At 43.3% G+C, this 19,616-nt stretch overlaps 1 protein-coding gene across 3 annotated transcripts in view; it reads left to right on the plus strand.

The window, feature by feature from the left end:
- CTTNBP2NL (CTTNBP2 N-terminal like) overlaps nt 1-19,616 on the plus strand; it is an 82,359-nt gene that overhangs the window by 35,371 nt on the left and 27,372 nt on the right. For all 3 annotated transcript variants that reach the window (XM_030221506.1, XM_030221505.1, XM_030221507.1), the window contains exon 2: nt 2,281-2,388. In XM_030221506.1, the coding sequence (XP_030077366.1) occupies nt 2,290-2,388 (99 nt within the window). In that variant the 5' untranslated portion in view covers nt 2,281-2,289. The remainder of the gene's footprint in view (nt 1-2,280; nt 2,389-19,616) is intronic.

Here is a 19,616-nt window from a genome sequence, read left to right on the forward strand (position 1 = left end):
TTTGGGGATCTGGACAATAATTAGAAATAAAACAGGGATGATTACCTTTTTAATTAGACTGACTTGCTATATATTTGACTAGCTTTCAAGGGCCAGAACCTCTCTCTTCAGGTTAGAACAATATGAGCAAAAGATGACATCATAATACACAAGTGAAACATGAAAGCATTCCAGTGATAGTCTCAAGAGTAAAGGCAAGGGAGGGGTGGGAAAAACGAAGAGAGATTGATCAGAAGGTGAGAAAGCAGTATAATGTTATGGTTTATAATGTGATAGGAAACCCAGATCTTTGTTAAAATACTTGAAATCATTAAGAAAGAACTTAACAGTTTAACTTCAAAGATCGTATGTTCCTGGATTGTTTTAAAATTTCCTCTTACTCTGGTTCTAAAGTAGTTGGTACAGTGCTTTGGTACTGAGAAATGCAAAAGTGTCACTTTGGTTTGTTTGGGGGGGGGGGCAGTGTCTCCAAATGGGTTAGTTTTGCACATCCTGGAGGAGTAACCTACTGGTTAGTGCAGTGGGCTTTGATCCTGGTGAACTGGGTTCGATTCTCACTGCAGCTCCTTATGACTCTGGGCAAGTCACTTAACCCTCCATTGCCCCAGGTGCAAAATAAGTGTCTGTATGTAAACTACTTTGAATGTAACTACAGAAAGGCAGTATATCAAGTCCCATTCCCTTACCTGTGACAGTAATGAATCTCACTCCTAAGCCAGGGTATGTGGAGTATGATCTCACAAATTTAAAGTTAATTCTCACCCTAGTACTTGCATTTATTTATTAGGATTTATTTACCACCTTTTTGAAGGAATTCACTCAAGGCGGTGTGCAGTAAGAATAGATCAAACATGAGCAATAGACAATTACAGCAGTAAAAATATTTGAAAACAATACAAAGTATGGCATGGTATACTTATGACTATTGATACACTCAAGCTTACCAATAATTAATTTGAAACTCCAAAACCACAGCTTCACACTCACTGTGTATAACAATGGATATAGGAACCAGTATCACTCTGAACCGAGTAAGAAACAATCAACATATAAAGTGGAGAAAAAAGGGAGTTCAGTAACGCCACCCAGCCAGCCCAAGATCATCAGGCTATAAGGCATGGGACCGACGCAGCATCATATGGCCCAAAAAAACTCCACACTTAGTTGAATGTCCAAAAACATCAAACTTAAACCAATGCCTATATCCAAAGTGATATGAGATATATCTCTATTGTGTGCTTTACAATTCACACGTTACAAGTTAGTGCTCCAAAGACGCTACCGATCACTTATCTTAATCCCACCGCACTGGTGTTGCACTCTCGGTCTGTAGCTTCAGTCATAACCCAACAGGGAGTCCCCGTTTCGTTATTGCTGTCTCAGGGGTTTCACTCGCTTGTAAAATTTTAATTCCAATAGTCTCATCTGCTGCCGTTACAAGACCTCTACATATTTCTGTGTCTCGTTTGCTGCACTCCGAAGACGAGCCCGTCTACTTATGCCATAGAGAGATTTCCTCAGGGGTTCGTAAGATGTAACATGTATAGCATAGTCACCAATATTTCATAATTATTGGGGGTGCCAAATATAATACTAACCACCCCTCTCTGGACACAAAGGAGTTTGCTCAATATTGGGGGTGCTCAGGACCAATAGCATTCACAGAGCTGGCTCCTATGATATGTGGAGTGGCATTTTAGAAATGACATCCAATTCAGAATATGGACATCCATCTCACGCGTATTTTAGCAAAGATACATCCTATTCAAAAATACATGCGAGATGGATGTCCATATGTTGGAAACATCCAGCACGAACATCTATTTTACAAATTAAGCGGAGTGGAGGATCCATTGCTGCTCCTTGTGATCTTAGGCAAGTCACTTAACTTGAATGTTTGAGCTGTCCACTGTCTGTTGAAGGCATGGTGTGAGAACATACGGTAATTGCACATTCCATGAGTCCTGCAGACCTGAGCATGTCTGACATAAAAAGACAGCCAACTATATTACAGTCAGACTCCTATAGTGCTCCATTTCTATACCTTCCTAATCACAAGGGGACAAAAGTAAGAAAATTAATTGAAAATATAATATTGTTGGTAACTCATGATGGTCCCATTGACTTTCCATGGAACTTGGTTACAGAAATAAGAGACTTGTGTATTTGATTGTGGCATACTTACCCCACATTCTCTGTACATATTAACCGATTTGCCTGCCTAAATCCACAATCTGCAGTTTAGTCTGTGTATTCCATTTTCTGATTTATTTTTCCTAGGCATTCAGGATGAATCTGGACAACCTCAATAAATCAGAACTACTGACCCTATTCAGCATCCTTGAAGGAGAGCTTGAAGCAAGAGACCTGGTCATAGAAGCTTTAAAGGTACGTCCACTCCAAAACCCCAATAAAATTGTCTCCATGTAGACCTCATGTCTGAAACTAAACTGCTCTTACTGTCAGCTCCTGGAAAATAATCAGCTTGCTACGAAGGAACTTTAGAGGTCTGATTTATTATGGCATTTTAAAAAATGTGCATTACTTTCAAAAACCCACTTACCAATTCACAACCAGATTAGTGTAAACACAGTTTTGTTTATGCTTGGACTTTCTTCTGAAAAATTAGAGCTAGTAGTTTTCAGTGCTAAGAGCATTTTATGTTGAGACTTTTTTTGAGCCGGGGGAGGGGGGATGTATAAGGGACTTGATTTGGATCTTTGCAGAATAAAATAATAAACATTTTGGTCTCAGAAGAAGCCAGTGAGCTGAATGTGTGTGCCTGTAAAATTTATATTAGGCAAGATATGTACTATCATAATAAGTTCTCCACACTGATGCCAAGAAGTGACAGAGATCAACCGTAGCTTCTGAACATCATGCTGCAGTAATGTGATTAATGATTATACCTAATGTTACACTCAGAACATCAACAAGCAATCCCACCCCAAAGCACTACCCAAAAAAACTACTACTTATCATTTATGTAGCGCTACTAGACGTTTGCAGTGATGTACACTTGAACATGTAAGAGATAGTCCCTGCCCGACAGAGTTTACAATCTAATCAGGACAGACAAGTAAGGGAATTACTTAAGGTGGGAATGATAAAACAGACACGAGTACTGAACAAGTGAATAGGGGTTAAGAGTTAAAAGCAGCCTCAAAAAAAGTGAGCTTTTAGCCTGGATTTGAAGACGGCCAGAGATGGAACTTGACGTACTGACTCAGGAATACTATTCCAGGTGTATGGTGTAGCAGGATAAAAGGAACGGAGTCTGGAGTTGGCAGTGGAGGAGAAGGGTACAGATAAGACAGATTTACCCAATGAACAAAAGCTCCCAGGGAGGGATGTAGGGAGAGATAAGAGTGGAGAGGTACTGAGGAGCTGCAGAGTGAATGCACTTGTAAGTCAATAAGAGAAGTTTGAAGTCTGTGCGGAAACGGATAGGGAGCCAATGAAGTGACTTGAGAGGGCTAATATGAGCATAGTGACACTGGCGGAATATAAGTCGTGCAGCAGAATTTTGAATAGATTGAAGGGAAGAGAGAGATGGCTAAGTGGAAGACCTGTGAGAAGCAAGTTGCAGTAATTAAGCAAGAGATGATAATAATGTTGATAAGGGTTTTGGTAGTGTGCTCAGAAAGGAATGGACAAAATTGTGGTGATATTATAGAGAAAGAAACAACAGGTTTTAGCAGTCTGTTGGATATGTGCAGAGAGAGAGGAGTCAAAGATGACCCCAAGGTTACGAACTGATGAGACAGGGAGCAAGAGAGTGTTATCTACAGCTGACCCTCCAGCTCCTTCCCAATGGACATTCCACTTTGTTATGCCCCTTCAGGAGTGTTCTAACCTCAGAAGTAGGCTCTGAATTGATATCACTGGGGCCAAAACTGTAGTCCGTAGGGAGACAGTTCCTAGCATGGGAGCACCATAGGTTATGTTTATCTGCTGCAGTACACAAGCCATTATATCACACTGTGCTGCAGGTCTAAGAACTGAGTATTATGTATTGTCCTGTTAGCACTTCAGAACTGAATGTTCCTTAGCGCCAGCAGCAGATGAATCCAGAGACTATTGGGTTGTGACAATCTACCAGCAGGTGGAGGTAAGAGAGTGCTGAACTGAAGTGCCTCCTTGGCCAATCAGTATTCTCTATCACCAGCAGGTGGTTGAACGGTTTCTAACATGCTCCTGGCTTCATCAGGTGTTAACTCCTGTTCTGCTTTCAGTTCAGTGTAGCTTTTCAGTGCCCTTCTCCACCACCGCCAACTCCAGGCTCCGCTCATTCTGCCTCGCCTCACCCTATGCTTGGAACAACCTTCCTGAACCCTTACGCCAAGCCCCCTCCCTGCCCGTCTTCAAGTCTTTGCTTAAAGCCCACCTCTTCAATGCTGCGTTCGGCACCTAACCCTTACCGTTCAGTGAATCCAGACTGCCCCAATTTGACTGCCCCTATCGGACCGACCGTTCACTTGTCTATTAGATTGTAAGCTCTTTGAGCAGGGACTGTCTCTCTTTGTTAAATTGTACAGCGCTGCGTAACCCTAGTAGCGCTCTAGAAATGTTAAGTAGTAGTAGTAGTAGTAGTAGCGACTGAGCAGTGCCGCCTTTAGGGACCTGTCACCCGAAGTCCCTCTCCCACCCTGTGTCCCTTTCCAGCCCTTCCTTCCTTCTCCTTCCTCACAAGTTTTTAAAAAAGACTCTTCTCAGTCAGTGTTGCCAGTCTCTGGCTGCATCACTGACTTACTAGCAGGAGGAGGTTTGGTTTCCAGACTTTGGACACAGTGGGAGAGAGTTCTTTCAAAATTTGCAGCAGCTCCAAGTGCCATCAGGCAAGGCCCCCCCGACGACAGCGTTTGCTATGTGAGTGTGCCTTTAATTTGAGCTGTACTTCGATGCTCCGCTTTCGCTTTCATTAAAAAAAAAAAAAAGCAGAAATGGCAGCGGAGCTTGTTAAACGCTGCTCGCACTGTGGGAAGCGGAGAGCAGCATGGGATCAGTGTGCTGGAGGTTGTGCCGGCTCTCCGATGTCGGAGGAGGCCAGGAGTGCTGAGGCGGCGGTTGTCTCCTGCATGTGAAGCACGTGATGTGTCCCCTTTTTCTGCTTGCAGCCTCCCAGCAGCCATTTTACAGCGCGAATCTGGGACCACGCTGCACAGCTGACTGTGGGTTCTGAAGCTTCGGGGGTTTGCACTGGGGGAGGTGTTTCTGAGCCCTTCTCTCCAAAGTTTGTGTTGCTGCTACAATAAACCTATTTGTTAAAGATGTCTGGACAGAGCATAGGCAATTCCCTTTTGAGTCCCGTGTTGGATCAGGCAACCTTGTCACAGCGGTGAGGGTCTTTCACAAGGAAGAACTGGCTTTCTTCATCACTAAAGTCTTTCCAAGTTCTCCGTATTGACTCCCCTGACCATCCACTCTGTATATAGCCTTACTGCAGCGAAGAGTAGCTAAGATCATCTTTCCAAGGGAATGTTTTCATTAGGAATTAGGACTGTATTATTGGTTGTTTATTTGATTGAAGGGCTGTTTGTTTTACATAACTTCTGCTTGTGATTTGACGCACTGATGGTCCCACTTCTCTTCCCCTCTCAGTTATTAACACAATGTATTAGTTTTGTATATTGATGACCAGAGCTAAAAGCAGCCCTGCATCACTAATAGTATATGTCACTATATAATACACTTGAGGGTAATAAAGTTGATAGTCCCACGGTAATGTGATAACTCCTTGGCTTCAAGTACTGAAAGCCTACAGTTGTTTGAAGGGATCACAGTAATTATATGTAATGCAGTTTAAGGTGGTAATATATTGAATCCTTTATTCTAAGTTTGTAGAAAGAAAACTAAATATAACTTCACCCCTCTCCACCCCCCCCCCCCCCCCCCCCCCCTGATATTCAACCGGCAGTGGGCAGTGCTTTGACTGCAGACATTCAACCCAGATATTCAGTTCTGGTCTGTTTCCAGTGGCTGGTATAGAACATCAAGGTTTTGGTTAAGTCAAGGCCTGTTTTATATACAGCCTTTTTTGGCTGCAAAGCCTGGCCGGTTAAGTCACACCTTCAACATCGCTAGCTTTATTTTTGGCCACTGAAAATGGCTGGTTATCCACCGAGATGCAAGTTAACCAGTTGGCAGCAATTCCCGGCTGGTAACTCGCTTTGAATATCGGGCCCAAAGAGGACTAACATGGCTACCACACCATTTGTGAAATTTGCTAATGGAAAGCTAAAAGAAATCCATTTTGTCCTGATTTCCTAGAAATGTCACAGGTATAATAGGATTACATTTACAATTAGATCACATACGTCCCCTTTGTGTTGGGCTTTTATTGGTTGCCTGGGTATAGCTTGTTGGTCTTCTCTTCCATCTTTGTCACCATCAATACAATAGTAATATATTCCTTTCCGTACGTTTAAATAAACCCCTCTACCAACAACAGGCAAGGGTGACGTTCCTTTGCTGGCTGAGGGAATTGTTCAAGAGTGAAACCATGGTGCCATTTCAACAGGAATCATCACAGTAACTGGCCACCAACGTCCCTCCCTCCTCCATGCTCATTTGTCATTGCCATGATGCACCCAGCAAAAAGACTGTTGAGCATATAAATATCTCCATTTTAATGTTTTAATGGGGGTGGGGGTTAAATGGATTTTGAGCTTGTGAAGGGCAGCTGACCAGGGGTGCAGCCTGAACTCATGATACTATAATTAAGCCATTGGGCCTACCTGTAATTACATTATAAATTATATGATGGGTACTGTTTACATTTCCCAAGGTGTGTTTATAGTTTAACTGTGAGCACAGAAAGGTGGCATGTCTTGTTTAAGGTAGATGGAGGAGTGGAAAGGTGATCTCCAGATTTCACAACCTGGTGATTTTTATGCTGTAGCAGTGTTTTGGCTCCCTTCAGAGCTGTTGCACTTACAAGAAGACCTCATTTCAAAAATTGCACTTTTTTTTTAATATACACTGCTAGCAAGATAAATTCTCTCAATTTTCTTCTTACCAGAGGAAAGACTTCAGATACTCTGCATTCACTCCCTCTTTATATTCGTGTGAATGCCTCGTATCCCTTGCAGGCGATTTTCTGCTGTAGTAGGATACGATGCAGGCTCCTCATAAGTCTGAAAACCTCCACTTAGTAAATTTAATGCTGTTAGCTGCAGTTGTGTTTTAGCATAACTATTTTACAAATAGAAAGTTTTTTTTGTCACTTAATCGATTGGGTACGCTCGACAGAGAGCCCCTGTTTCTCGAGTGCTTCTTCAGGAGCTGTGTCCTCGGCTACTGATTCTGCCCTTCCTGAGCCCAGCTTCTACAGCCCTTGTTTCTCGAGTGTATGTATGTTCATTAGCAAGTTCCATATGCAGAATTAATTAACTTTTTTTTTTTGAAATGGGATATGATGGAATGGGAATGATTTGACTTGTTCATGTTTATGGTCTTTTTTTTTTTTTTAAGCAATTTTCTCGTTTTGAGTTGGGACAGAGTCTTCAACTGATATATCCCATTTGTTAAATGCAGAAATAAAGTTTTATTCACCAAAACTTACCCATACCCACTGTTCAGCCCTTCCAGCATGTAGACTGCTGACTACAGATCAGATTACATGGAGGCTTAGGATGGCCCTGTGATCAGGAGATTTAAAAAAAAAAAAAAAAAAAAAACATGCTTTCCTTCAGTTGAAAAGGTACAAATGAAAACAAGAAAAAATATTTTGGAACAAACTGTAGTTATCAGCACATTGTTGGTTTTCTCTTCCTTGATGTCTCTAGTTTACATTTTGAGCCTATCATATGTTTTCCAATCTTTTATGCTGGCTAAGTCTGGATTACAAATTAGTGCCCTGTTAGTTAAGGAAAGAAACAGGGGTTATGAAGAGAAGTGTGCTCATGGTAAGCAAAGGCAAATTTTCTGACAAAGTTAACTATAGTGTAGCTGTGTCCTCGGCAGGTCAGACTTTCATTGCTTTCTGAGTGGTTGCTTTCTAATCTTTCAGCTTCAAAAAACACAGAGGGCTCCTTTTACAAAGTGGAGAGATGCTGGGCTAGTAATTAGTGTTGCAACAAAGCCCATTCAATTCCTATGGGCTTTGTTGCATTTGGTGCACTGTAATCACTACCGTGGCTTTGTAAAAGGAGTCAGAGTGAAGAAAATCTTTTTTTTTTTTTAAATCAAAATATCTAGTTTTTTTTTGTTGTTGTTACATTTGTACCCTGCGCTTTCACACTCATGGCAGGCTCAATGCGGCTTACATGGGGCAATGGAGGGTTAAGTGACTTGCCCAGAGTCACAAGGAGCTGCCTGTGCCTGAAGTGGGACTCAAACTCAATTCCCCAGGACCAAAGTCCACCACCCTAACCACTAGGCCACTCCTCCACCTAGTTCTGAAACACCCCCCCTCCAATCCCTCCCAAGAGAATAAACTTCTTCTGTCTTGCTTTATTTTACACATTTCATTTTCAAAGCACTTAGACTTACAAAGTTCTATAGGTTACTATATAACTTTATAAGTCTAAGGGCCCTGTCGACTAAGCTGTGTTATAGGCATGTTAGCAGTATGACATCAGAAGTCTATATGTCAAGGCCATAAGGCTGTGTGAAGCACAAAATAAAGAGTTACTTAAAAATTCCACTTTTAGAATATGAGGAAGTGTGATTTAATACAAACGGTAGAGCCAGCATAAAGAGAAACCTGAGTGTCACCACTGATTCCTGTTCTTCTGCTTCTTTCAACCACTGTTGCTTTTTTAGTTAAGCTTGATTCTAGTAAGCAGTCATATGTTCCGACAATATAAAAGGGACTGTGGAGAAGAGGAAACTGGGGAGGGGGGGCCTTCATCACTGTGACTGAAAAGAAATCTCCAGAAAGGAAACGAGCATCAGCGTCTGTGGGAAATATCCAAGCATTGATGGAGACCGACAGGCTTATTTTCTAAAGAGAAGGGAGCCCATCTTCTGACACTAATCGGGAGATGGGCGTCCTTCTCTCAGGGTCGCCCAAATCGGCATAATCAAAAGCCGATTTTGGGTGTCCTCAACTGCTTCCCGTTGTGGGGACGACCAAAGTTCATGGGGGCATGTCAGCACCGTAGCAAAGGCGGGACTGGGGCGTGATTAAGAGATGGGCGTCCTCGGCCAATAATGGAAAAAAGAAGGGCGTCCCTGACGAGCACTTGGCCGACTTTACTTGGTCCATTTTTTCTTGCGACCAAGCCGTGAAAAGGTGCCTGAACTGGCCGGACGACCACCGGAGGGAATCGGGGATGACCTCCCCTTACTCCCCCAGTGGTCACCAACCCCCTCCCACCCTAAAAAAAACTTGAAACATTTTTTTTTTGCTGGCCTCAAATGTCATACCCAGCTCCATAACAGCAGTATGCAGGTCCCTGGAGCAGTTTTAGTGGGCGCAGTGCACTTCAACCAGGCGGACCCAGGCCCCCCCCCCCCCCCCACCTGTTACACTTGTGTTGGTAAATGTGAGCCCTCCAAAACTCACCCGAAACCCACTGTACCCACATGTAGGTGCCCCCCTTCACCCCTTAGGGCTATGGTAGTGGTGTATAGTTGTGGGGAGTGGGTTTTGGGGAGGGCTCAGCACTCAAGGTAAGGGAGCTATGCACCTGAGAGCAATTTGTGAAGTCCACTGCAGTGCCCCCTAGGGTGCCCGGTTGGTGTCCTGGCATGTGAGGGGGACCAGTGCACTACAAATTCTGGCTCCTCCCACGACCAAAGGGCTTGGATTTGGTCGTTTTTGAGTTGGGCGTCCTCGGTTTCCATTATGGCCGAAAACCGGAGACGACCATCTCTAAGGTCGACCTAAATGTTGAGATTTAGGCGTCCCCTACTGTATTATCGAAACAAAAGATGGACACCCATCTTGTTTCGATAATACAGGTTTCCCCGCCCCTTCGTGGGGCCGTCTTGCGAGGACACCCTCATGAAAACTTGGATGCCCCGTTCCATTATGCCCCTCCACGTATCCCAAAGGGCCAGGCTGCGTATCTGCACGCCGTAACAAAATCCCTTTAGCCATTCCAAACGATGCCCATCAGACCACAAAACCAGGAAAAATGTCTTTAAGCGAAAAACAGCAGGCTTTGGTTGCAAGATACTCTGATTTGACCTGAGCAAATCCAGCCAGCTGCTGGTATGACTGGCACAACTGCAGGAGCAACTTTATGTCCAAAGAGAGAGACATGAAGAAAAAACCACATGCATGGATGATGATGATTTTGAGCAAGGGGACTAAGCACACAGAGGATGCCCAGATCCATTTGTATCTATCAACACAAGCCACGCAACCAGCCGAAAAAAATCTGTGCTCTCCCTTCCCAAGTTGTATTGATGTCCAAAATAAAAATAGCCCACTTGGAAAGAATGTTAACCACTACAAACTGTGTAGTCTTAGTTGTTTAAATAGATTACATAACAAATGTTTTATTTATCACTCAAGGCGGTGTACAGTAAGAATAGATCAAACATGAGCAATAGGCAATTACAGTAGTAAATATATTCAAATTTCAATGCAAAGTATGGCGTGGAGGGGCATAATTGAATGAAAACGTCTATCTCCATGGGCGTTTATCTCCGAGAACGGGTCCGTGAAGAGGCGGACCGAACCGTATTTTCGAAAAAAATAGACGTCCATGTTTTATTCGACAATTTGTGAGCTGGGCGTTTTTGTTTTTCAGCGATAATGGAAAATGAAAGCGCCCAGCTCAAAAACGAATAAATCCAAGGCATTTGTTCGTGGGAGGGGCCAGGAGTCGTAGTGCACTGGTCCCCCTCACATGCCAGGACACCAACCAGGCACCTTAGGGGGCACTTTTACAAAAAAAAAAAAGGTAAAAGAGCTCCCAGGTGCATAGCCATTACTATAGCCCTAAGGGGTGAAGGGGGGCACCTACATGTGGGTACAGTGGGTTTGGGGGGGTTGGACGACTAAGCATTAAGCAGCACAATTGTAACAGGTAGGGGGGGGATGGGCCTGGGTCCACCTGCCTGAAGTCCACTGCACCCCCTAATAAGTGCTCCAGTAACCTGCATACTGCTGCCAGGGATGTGGGTATGACATTTGAGGGTGAAAATAAAAAGTTGTGAAACATCATTTTTTGTGGTGGGAGGGGGTTAGTGACCACTGGGGGAGTCAGGGGAGGTCATCCCCGATTCCCTCTGGTGGTAATCTGGTCATTTAGGGCACTTTTTGGGGCCTTATTCGTGAAAAAACAGGGTCCAGGAAAAGTGCCCTAAATTCTAGCTACAAATGCATACTTTTTTTCCATTATCGGCGAAAGGCGCCCATCTCTGTTCGGGTGATAACCACACCCCAGTCCCGCCTTCACCACGCCTCCGACACGCCCCCGTCAACTTTGTACGCTTCCGCGATGGAGTGCAGTTCAAAAACGTCCAAGTTTGGCTTTCGATTATACCGCGTTATTCGTTTTTGGGAGATAAACGCCTATCTCCCGATTTAGGTCGCAATATAGGCGTTTTTGTCTTTCGATTATAAGCTGGATAGTATACTACTTACAATGTCAACACAATACATAATAGAGCACTTTAATTGACAGTGAAGGGTATAAGCAAAGATGGAACATATAGATAGGTAAGAGAGGAAGAAGAGTTAGAAAGTAAGGTGGCTAATTTAACGAAAGATGCACATGAGGTCAGAGAGATGGTTAAATATTATCTCAGCTAGGATAGGCGTGGATAAACATGTCCTGCTGCAGTATGTGCAGCCCATGTCATTCCTTGTGTGTTTGAGTGAGATTAACATGTTAGTTACTTCTTCCATTAAAGGCGTGGTTGAAGGGCCAAGCTTTCACCTACTTCCTCCAGTAGAGATAGACTTGTGTTAAGCGGAGCCTTTCAGGCAGTGCATCTCAGAGTGTGGGGGCTACTCTGGAGAAGGCTCGCTTGCAGGTATCACATCATATAATGTCTTTTGGATAGGGTGTGGTAAGTGATAGTCCTTGAGAGGACCTTAGTGTCCTTTGCAGTGTGTAGAGGACCGTCCAATTCTTCAGGTACTCAGGGCCATTTCCTTTAAGGGCCTTGAAGATCAGACATAAGAGTTTTAATTTTAGCCCTGTATTATACTGGTAGCCAATGAGGTTTTTGCAAAAATAGTGTGATGTAATCACTTTGCTTGCAACCTTCTATGAATCTTGCTGCAGCATTCTGAATCAACCGGAGCTGGTGCATGGATAAGACTTATCTTCTCGATGCAAGTAAGTCTTTGACAGCCTACTTTCTAGGGCATTGGCACAGGTGGGTCTGGGTATACTCCGGCTTAACCTACCCCCCCCCCCCCACCCAACTTTAGAGTAAGACCCACTCAGTCAATAACAGCAGCGTACACTAGTAAGGGGAGAAATGGAGGCAGTCTCATCATCTGTATTGGCCTGGTGCTCACCCATGTTAACCTCTGGCCCTGTCAGAAAATCAGTTCTGGCTATGCCACTGCTGCTTCAGTAGTGTTCTCATTTGTTCAAAGACAAAACGGCTTTAATCACCAGGGACTTGATTTATTAAACTTCCTTTTCATGTTCTGTGAATATGGGAGAAAAAATGCAGGCCCCAAGTTTTATTCTTACCCTTTTGCATCTCTCCCTCTGTATGTGCTGCTGTACAATTTTTTTTTTAAGTCTCTTTCATACACATTCATACAGTGAACTCTCCCATGCTCCCATGCAAGTATTCCATTTCCTATTTACTGTTCTTCGTATCATAAAGGCCTTATTTATGCTCTGTTACGTGACATTTGACATTTTACAGTGCTTTTGAAACCCATTTAGTGTACAGTTCTGTGGGGTTTCCTGGACATGTTTTTCCTGTTGACCTCATGCACACAGAGGTTCTCTCTCTTCAATTTGGTCTCCTCTTGCCTGCATAAGAGAATTATCTTTCGGGCCAGTCACACTACCATGCAGAAGGACCTGGGTTTGAATGTCAGCCATGGCTGGGAATGTTGCAGAAGCAGCATTTATAGCTGTAACCTAGTGATTAGAGCAGCCGGCTGAGCTCAAGTGAAACCAGGGAAATTACCTATTATATCCTGAATATAACCTTCCTTTACTACTGGAAAGGCATGAGCTAAATCAATCATGTGATGCAGCACCCAGAAGCTGAATTTAGGTCCAAGTTTATTAATATTTGAAATGCTGCCTAACAAAAAGAAACTAAGGGAGTCTTTTACAAAGCGTCGGCAAGCCCAATGCGCGCTTACCAAACGCTAATTCGGGACTACCACCAGCCCAACGCGGCACCTGGCGGTAGGTCTGCCCCGAGCACGCACCATTTCCGAAGGAAAAAGTAAACCCCTGGAAATGGCTTCCGTGGTGGTAAACAAACGTCACCCGGTTACTGTGGGAGCCCATATCGCCACTTCAGTGGGTGGCGGTAAGGGTTCCCCACCACATGGTCACACAGTAAGAGTTCTTTTACTGCTTGGCCATGTTTGTCTGGGGGCTTTTAACTTACTTCAATAAAAAAGGGCCCCCGTCGCTAGTGCAGGGCCCTTTTTCCGCAGCTTGGTAAAAAGACTCTTAAGTGGTGTATAGTAAATATTCCAAAAATAAAACCAAACGTTCAATAATTATATGCATATCAGAATAACAAAAATAAGTTATCAGTTAATCAGAAACAGTGCTACCTGTGTTGCTGTATCGCAGGCCCGGTGCCACCCCTCCCCCAATAGAAAACTAGGGCAGTTGTTATAAAGACAGAACTAGTTCAGTTGAGTGGAATATAAAATAGATGAAAAATTCCCATTTGATTGCGAATGAAGGCTCATAGCACCAGATTTCAGCACTGGTTTCAAACAGGAGACTATATCGTGCAACTCTGTATTCCCAATACAGGTTTTGATCAGAAGGAAACTGTTACATCAAAGAAAACTAAAGAAAATAATCTTCTGTACCCAATATCCAAATCGCACATTCAAGGTGCATCTTTTAGTAGCCTCCTACTGATATGCCACTTTTATGAACCCTAACGTGGATACTTGTATCCTGGGGCTCTTGGGGAAATGTACACTTGACTTCCAGTTTCATCCTCCTTTCTTTTTCTCCAACCTGTCCCCCTGCCATGCATGACCCAATAGCTGAATTATGGTTCAGAAGGTCACAACGTTTATTATTTATTTATTTATTGCATTTGTATCCCACATTATCCCACCTTTTTGCAGGCTCAATGTGGCTTACAATTCAACATGAGTTGTGGAAATCTGTTTGAGAAAATACATTTAGTATAGCAAAAGGATCTTATGGTAAAGGTGGTAATAATAACACAAGATAATGTCTTAGCAAGTCTTAGAGTAGGACAGTTCTAGTTTCATAAGGAGGGTTCACGTATTAATCTGTGTGGTATGTTCTTTCGAAGAGGTGGATCTTCAATAGTTTGCGGAAGGTAGTCAGTTCATAGGCCGTTTTTAAGTTGCGTGGCAGTTCATTCCAAAATTGTGTGCTCAGATAGGAAAAGGTTGACGCATGAATTAGTTTGTATTTTAGACCTTTGCAATTAGGGAAGTGAAGGTTAAGGAATGTGCGGGATGATTTTTTGGCATTCCTTGGTGGTAGGTCTATCAGGTTATGCATTTGTAAGGAAGAATCATAAATGTTCCATAAACAATTCCAATGAGATCAGAGCGGTTTGGGTAATAGCAATTAGTTCATATTTTTTGTCAGAACTTCCTGGCAGCCTGCTAGTTTGTGTTTGCCCATCCTTGTCCTTTCATTTAGGGACCCGCATGTTTTGCTTCCTTAATTGTTGCCTGCACTTGCCAGTCAGCTTGTTTGTTATCTGAGGGTTATTTCTGTTAATCAGAACCCAATCACTTTCCTTCATCCTTCCAGGGACAGACCATGCAAATGAAGGTGTCAGTGTGAGTGAGTCACTCTCCAAGCAGGCCGGAGAGCAGCTTAATGGGAACCAGGCTGTTTCACCTAGCCTTCAGGCCAGTGCTGAGAGATGTAACATTAAGCCAAACAGTGGTTGTTACTTCTCCCTGCTGGCTTGGATAAATAACTCCATACTCTGTCCCCTGCCCCCACCCCTCTGCACTGCATTCCAGTCTGCTACCAGTTATTAGAAGGAAGGGTGAGCTGTTCTTCCAAGTGGCATTGGACCCTCAAGCCTTCATCACCCCCTCCCCCCAGAGCAGAGCACTGGTTGCTAGACATGTTAGGGCCAGCTCTGCTCAGTTTTAAAAAAAACTACATTGCCAGGGATATGTGACCATCTCTGGGAAAAGGTGACCTAAAGTTACAGAAACAAACAAAAAAAAAAAAGAATGAGGTTTTAATTCTGTTAGAGCAAACAATTTATAATACAACAGTCCAATCCCCATCATTTTATGTGGGAAAAAAAAAGTTACAGAAGTTCAAACATGTAACTTTTTCAGACTGCTTGTAGACCCATGACATGAAAAATCAATCATGCTCAACATTTTGGATCTGCTACTTCATTCACCTTTTCCTAGACATGGTCACATGTGTTCCAACTGTTAGCTGTAGATCGCCAGTAACTGTCCAGACTTACATGGAGCTCTCCAATACTTGTACTGATTGTCATATCAAAGGTGAGACGGTTGCTTTTCTGCCTCACATATGAATCTGAGGCTGACATACTGTCTTCTGGGATTGGCTTTAGGTTTTTTGCCACCCTAACAGGTTTTTCTAACTGCAGAAATTTCATAGAGTCGGTCAGATCAAGCAGAGTTTCAAACTGCCTCAGAGCTATCTATTCCTAAAGAAGAAGAAACAATGGAGATTGCCACAGAATAAATTGTGCCAGCAGGTTTGTAGTAACTGCACACCGAACACTGAAGGCAGACGGGCCGGACCGGGCTGATGGCACAGGATGAGCAGCAGGAGAGAGGAGACGGGTCGACATCCGAAGGAGCTGGAAGAGACGACTACACTGTGAACCACCGCTGTGGGCAGACTGGAGAGAAACCAGCATTCCTGGGGATTGGCACCCTGTGGGAAGTGGGACAGCCATCACCTGATGAGAGCATGCCAGCGCCAAGAGCAACGGAGAGCATCCGAGGGACAATAAAGACGTCTGTCTGCATGAGCAGCCAGAATGAAGGAGCAGCCAAGAAACTTCATCAACCTATTAACAGCCAAGGTAGATAACTAATAACTATCTAACCCACACACACACAGAAATAAAAATACACACACACCCTGACCAGGAAATATACCGAAATGGAGAAAAAACAGAGAGAACTGCCCCCCTACTCCTAAGGACCCATATCCCTATGCTCCCTGCATGATGGCCAACCTATGAATATGGGTTGTCTACTACATAATAGCATCATGGACACAGGGGATACCAGCTATGTCACCCAAAGAATGGAACAAAATTTCTATCACCACCAGATGACGCTCATACTAACAACTGGAAGAGCTTGATCACAATCCCCGCAACAACATAGAAGCCAACCCAACAACCAACAACACAAAACTAAACCAGTACAATAATCAACAAGGCCACAGCATCAAAATGGACAAACAACGCAGACAATTGCAAACAGTCAAACACACCAACATCAAATATGAAAAATACGCTCCGATACCCATAAGATATATAAATACAAGATCGACAGTAAATAAGGCAACATTACTCAGAGATTGGATAAAAACAGAGAAACTAGGTTTACTGCTCATAACAGAAACATGACTACACCTCAAAGATGACCCAGCACTGAATGAACTATGCCCACCGGGATACAAAAGAATACACCTCAACAGAACGAAAAAGAAGGGAGGCAAAGTTGCAATAATATACAAATCCTCCTTTAACTAGTCGCTAAACATATATCCCCAGCAATAGAAATCTTGGCATGCAAAATCACAGATACAACACTAGCTGATCAAATATGCATCACACTGTTTTACTGCCCACCAGGAAGCTGGTCAAACGCACAAGCACAAGACAGTTTCATGGACTTCATATTGAACATTCGCACAAATCAACCAAATGTCATAATACTAGGAGACATCAGCCTGCGTCTAGAAAAACAAAACAACATCAACACCAAGTCGCTAATGAACTTCATAAACCAATGAAACTTCACAACAGTGCAAGGCACCTCAACTCACATGAAGGACAACCTACTAGACATACTTGCGTACAGATTTGCAACAAACAAAAACCACATACTAAAAAACAACAAATGGGAAGAGGAGCCATGGTCAGACCACAGCAAGCTCACATGTACACTACAATGGAAAGAAAATGGCAGGAGCAGAGAACCAAGGAACCCAATCATGTTCATTACCAGAGGGAAGGTGGACAATCAGACCTTCTGGACAACAATAATGAATGAAGAAAGAAACATATCACCGAAGGACATTCATTTTATGAAAAACTGGGATGAAATAAACGAAAACACACAAAAGAAAATAGCACCAGTCAAAACGAAAACAAAGAACCAAAAACAACCACATCCCTGGTTTTACAATTAACTACTACAAATAAAAAAAACTATCTTACTGAAAACTCATGATTTTCTAGTATCAGCCGAAACACCACCAACGGCAGATGAGTTTGTACAATACTTTGAACACAAAATAATGAAGACAAGATCAGATTTAACAAAACCACAAACAACCATCATAGACTTCCTACAAGAATGCGAAACAAAAGACATCCAAACCACAGCACACAGAATATGACTGTCTTTCAAAACACACAAACCAGATACATATGATCACTACTAATAAAATATGCACACACACGATGCATACTAGATAACTGCCCTAACTACATATGAAAGACCCACCAGACTGGTTCATCAAATGCTTTACCAAACATATCACACACGTTTACAAAAAGGCAATTCCCGACAGACAAAGGAAACATAGTACTCGCCCCAATACCTAAAAACACAACTAGCAAAATCAGCGTCATCACAAACTACAGACTAATGTCCTCAATACCACTACTGGCCAAAACAATGGAGGGCCTAGTAGCACAGCAACTAACAGAATACCTGACACAACTCCCAATCAGGCTTCAGACCACAACACAGCACGAAGATGGTCCTAACCACCCTGATAATGAATTTCAGAAACCTAATAAGCCAAGGACAGAACATTTTGCTACTACAATTCGACATGTCAAGTGCGTTCGATCTAGTAGACCACACAACACTTATGACCCTCCTTGACAACATGGGAATATGTGGGGTAGTCGCGGCTTGGTTCAGTGGCTTCCTAAGAACCAGAACTTACATCGTAAAGATGTGCAATCAGTTTTCAGCTTCCTGGATCCCAGAATGTGGGGTACCACAGGGATCTCCAATATTGCCAATACAGTTCAACATAATGATGGCACCACTCAGAAAAAATTGGAAGTAAAGGGCTTTAACCTATTCATATGCACTGATGATGTAACAATCTACATACCTTTCAACAATAGCATCACTGAAATACTGGATAAAGTCAAAACTGGCCTGGACCTCATGGAAAACTGGGCAACAACATTCAAACTTAAACAGGGACAAAACTAAATTCCTGGTTCTAACCAATCTGCATAGCCCCACAACCTACCAAAAATTCACAATCAACAATCAAACTTATCAAATCGAAACATAAGTAAAAATACTGGGAATCGTTCTAGATAAACATCTATCACTGGAAAACCAAATATCAGCGGTAACATCAAAATGTTTCAAAACACCTTGGGGGTCTTTTACTAAAGCTTAGCTTGAGTTTTCTGCAACAGGGCCCATAGGAATAAAATGGGCTTGCTGCAGATAACTCAAGCTAAGCTTTAGTAAAAGACCCCCCTGTGGAAACTAAGAAGGATAAGTGACTACTTTCCCAGATAATCATTCAGGATAATGGTACAAGTGATGATACTATCCCACCTAGATACTGCAATGCAGCATAAGTGGAGGGGCATAATCGAATGGAAATGCCTATCTCAATGGGCGTTTATCTCCGAGAACGGGTCCGTGAAGGGGCGGGCCGAACCGTATTTTTGAAAAAATGGACGTTTTTGAGCTGGGCATTTGTTTTTTTTAGCGATAATGGAAACTAAAAACGCCCGGCTCAAAAACGTCCTAATCCGAGCCATTTGGTCATGGGAGGGGCCCGGATTCGTAGTACACTGGCCCCCCTGATATGCCAGGACACCAACTGGGCACCCTAGGTCAGTGCGGTGGACTTCATAAAAAGCTCCCACATGCATAGCTCCCTTACCAAGGGTGCTGAACACCCAACCCCTCTCCCCCAAAACCCACTACCCACAAATGTACAACACCACCATAGCTCTTAGGGGTGAAGGGGGCACCTACATGTGGGTACAGTGGGTTTTGGAGGCCTCCCATTTACCAGCACAAGTGTTACAGGTGGGGGGGGGGATGGGCCTGGGTCCACCTGAAGTGCACTGCGGTACCCACTAAAAGTGCTCCAGGGACCTGCATACACCCAGGCCTCTAGGACTGGTTGCTGCTATGTAACATTGGCACACCAGTTGACACCTGAAGACTAATCTCTCTGAAAACGTCCTTTATTGGAATAACTGCGTTTACTCACAGTTAACTGCAGATCAGAGGTTGTGCCCCACTGGCAACAAGTCTCCCTGGT

The sequence above is a fragment of the Microcaecilia unicolor genome, chromosome 12 (genome assembly GCF_901765095.1).
Source record: "Microcaecilia unicolor chromosome 12, aMicUni1.1, whole genome shotgun sequence".
Taxonomy (NCBI): domain Eukaryota; kingdom Metazoa; phylum Chordata; class Amphibia; order Gymnophiona; family Siphonopidae; genus Microcaecilia; species Microcaecilia unicolor.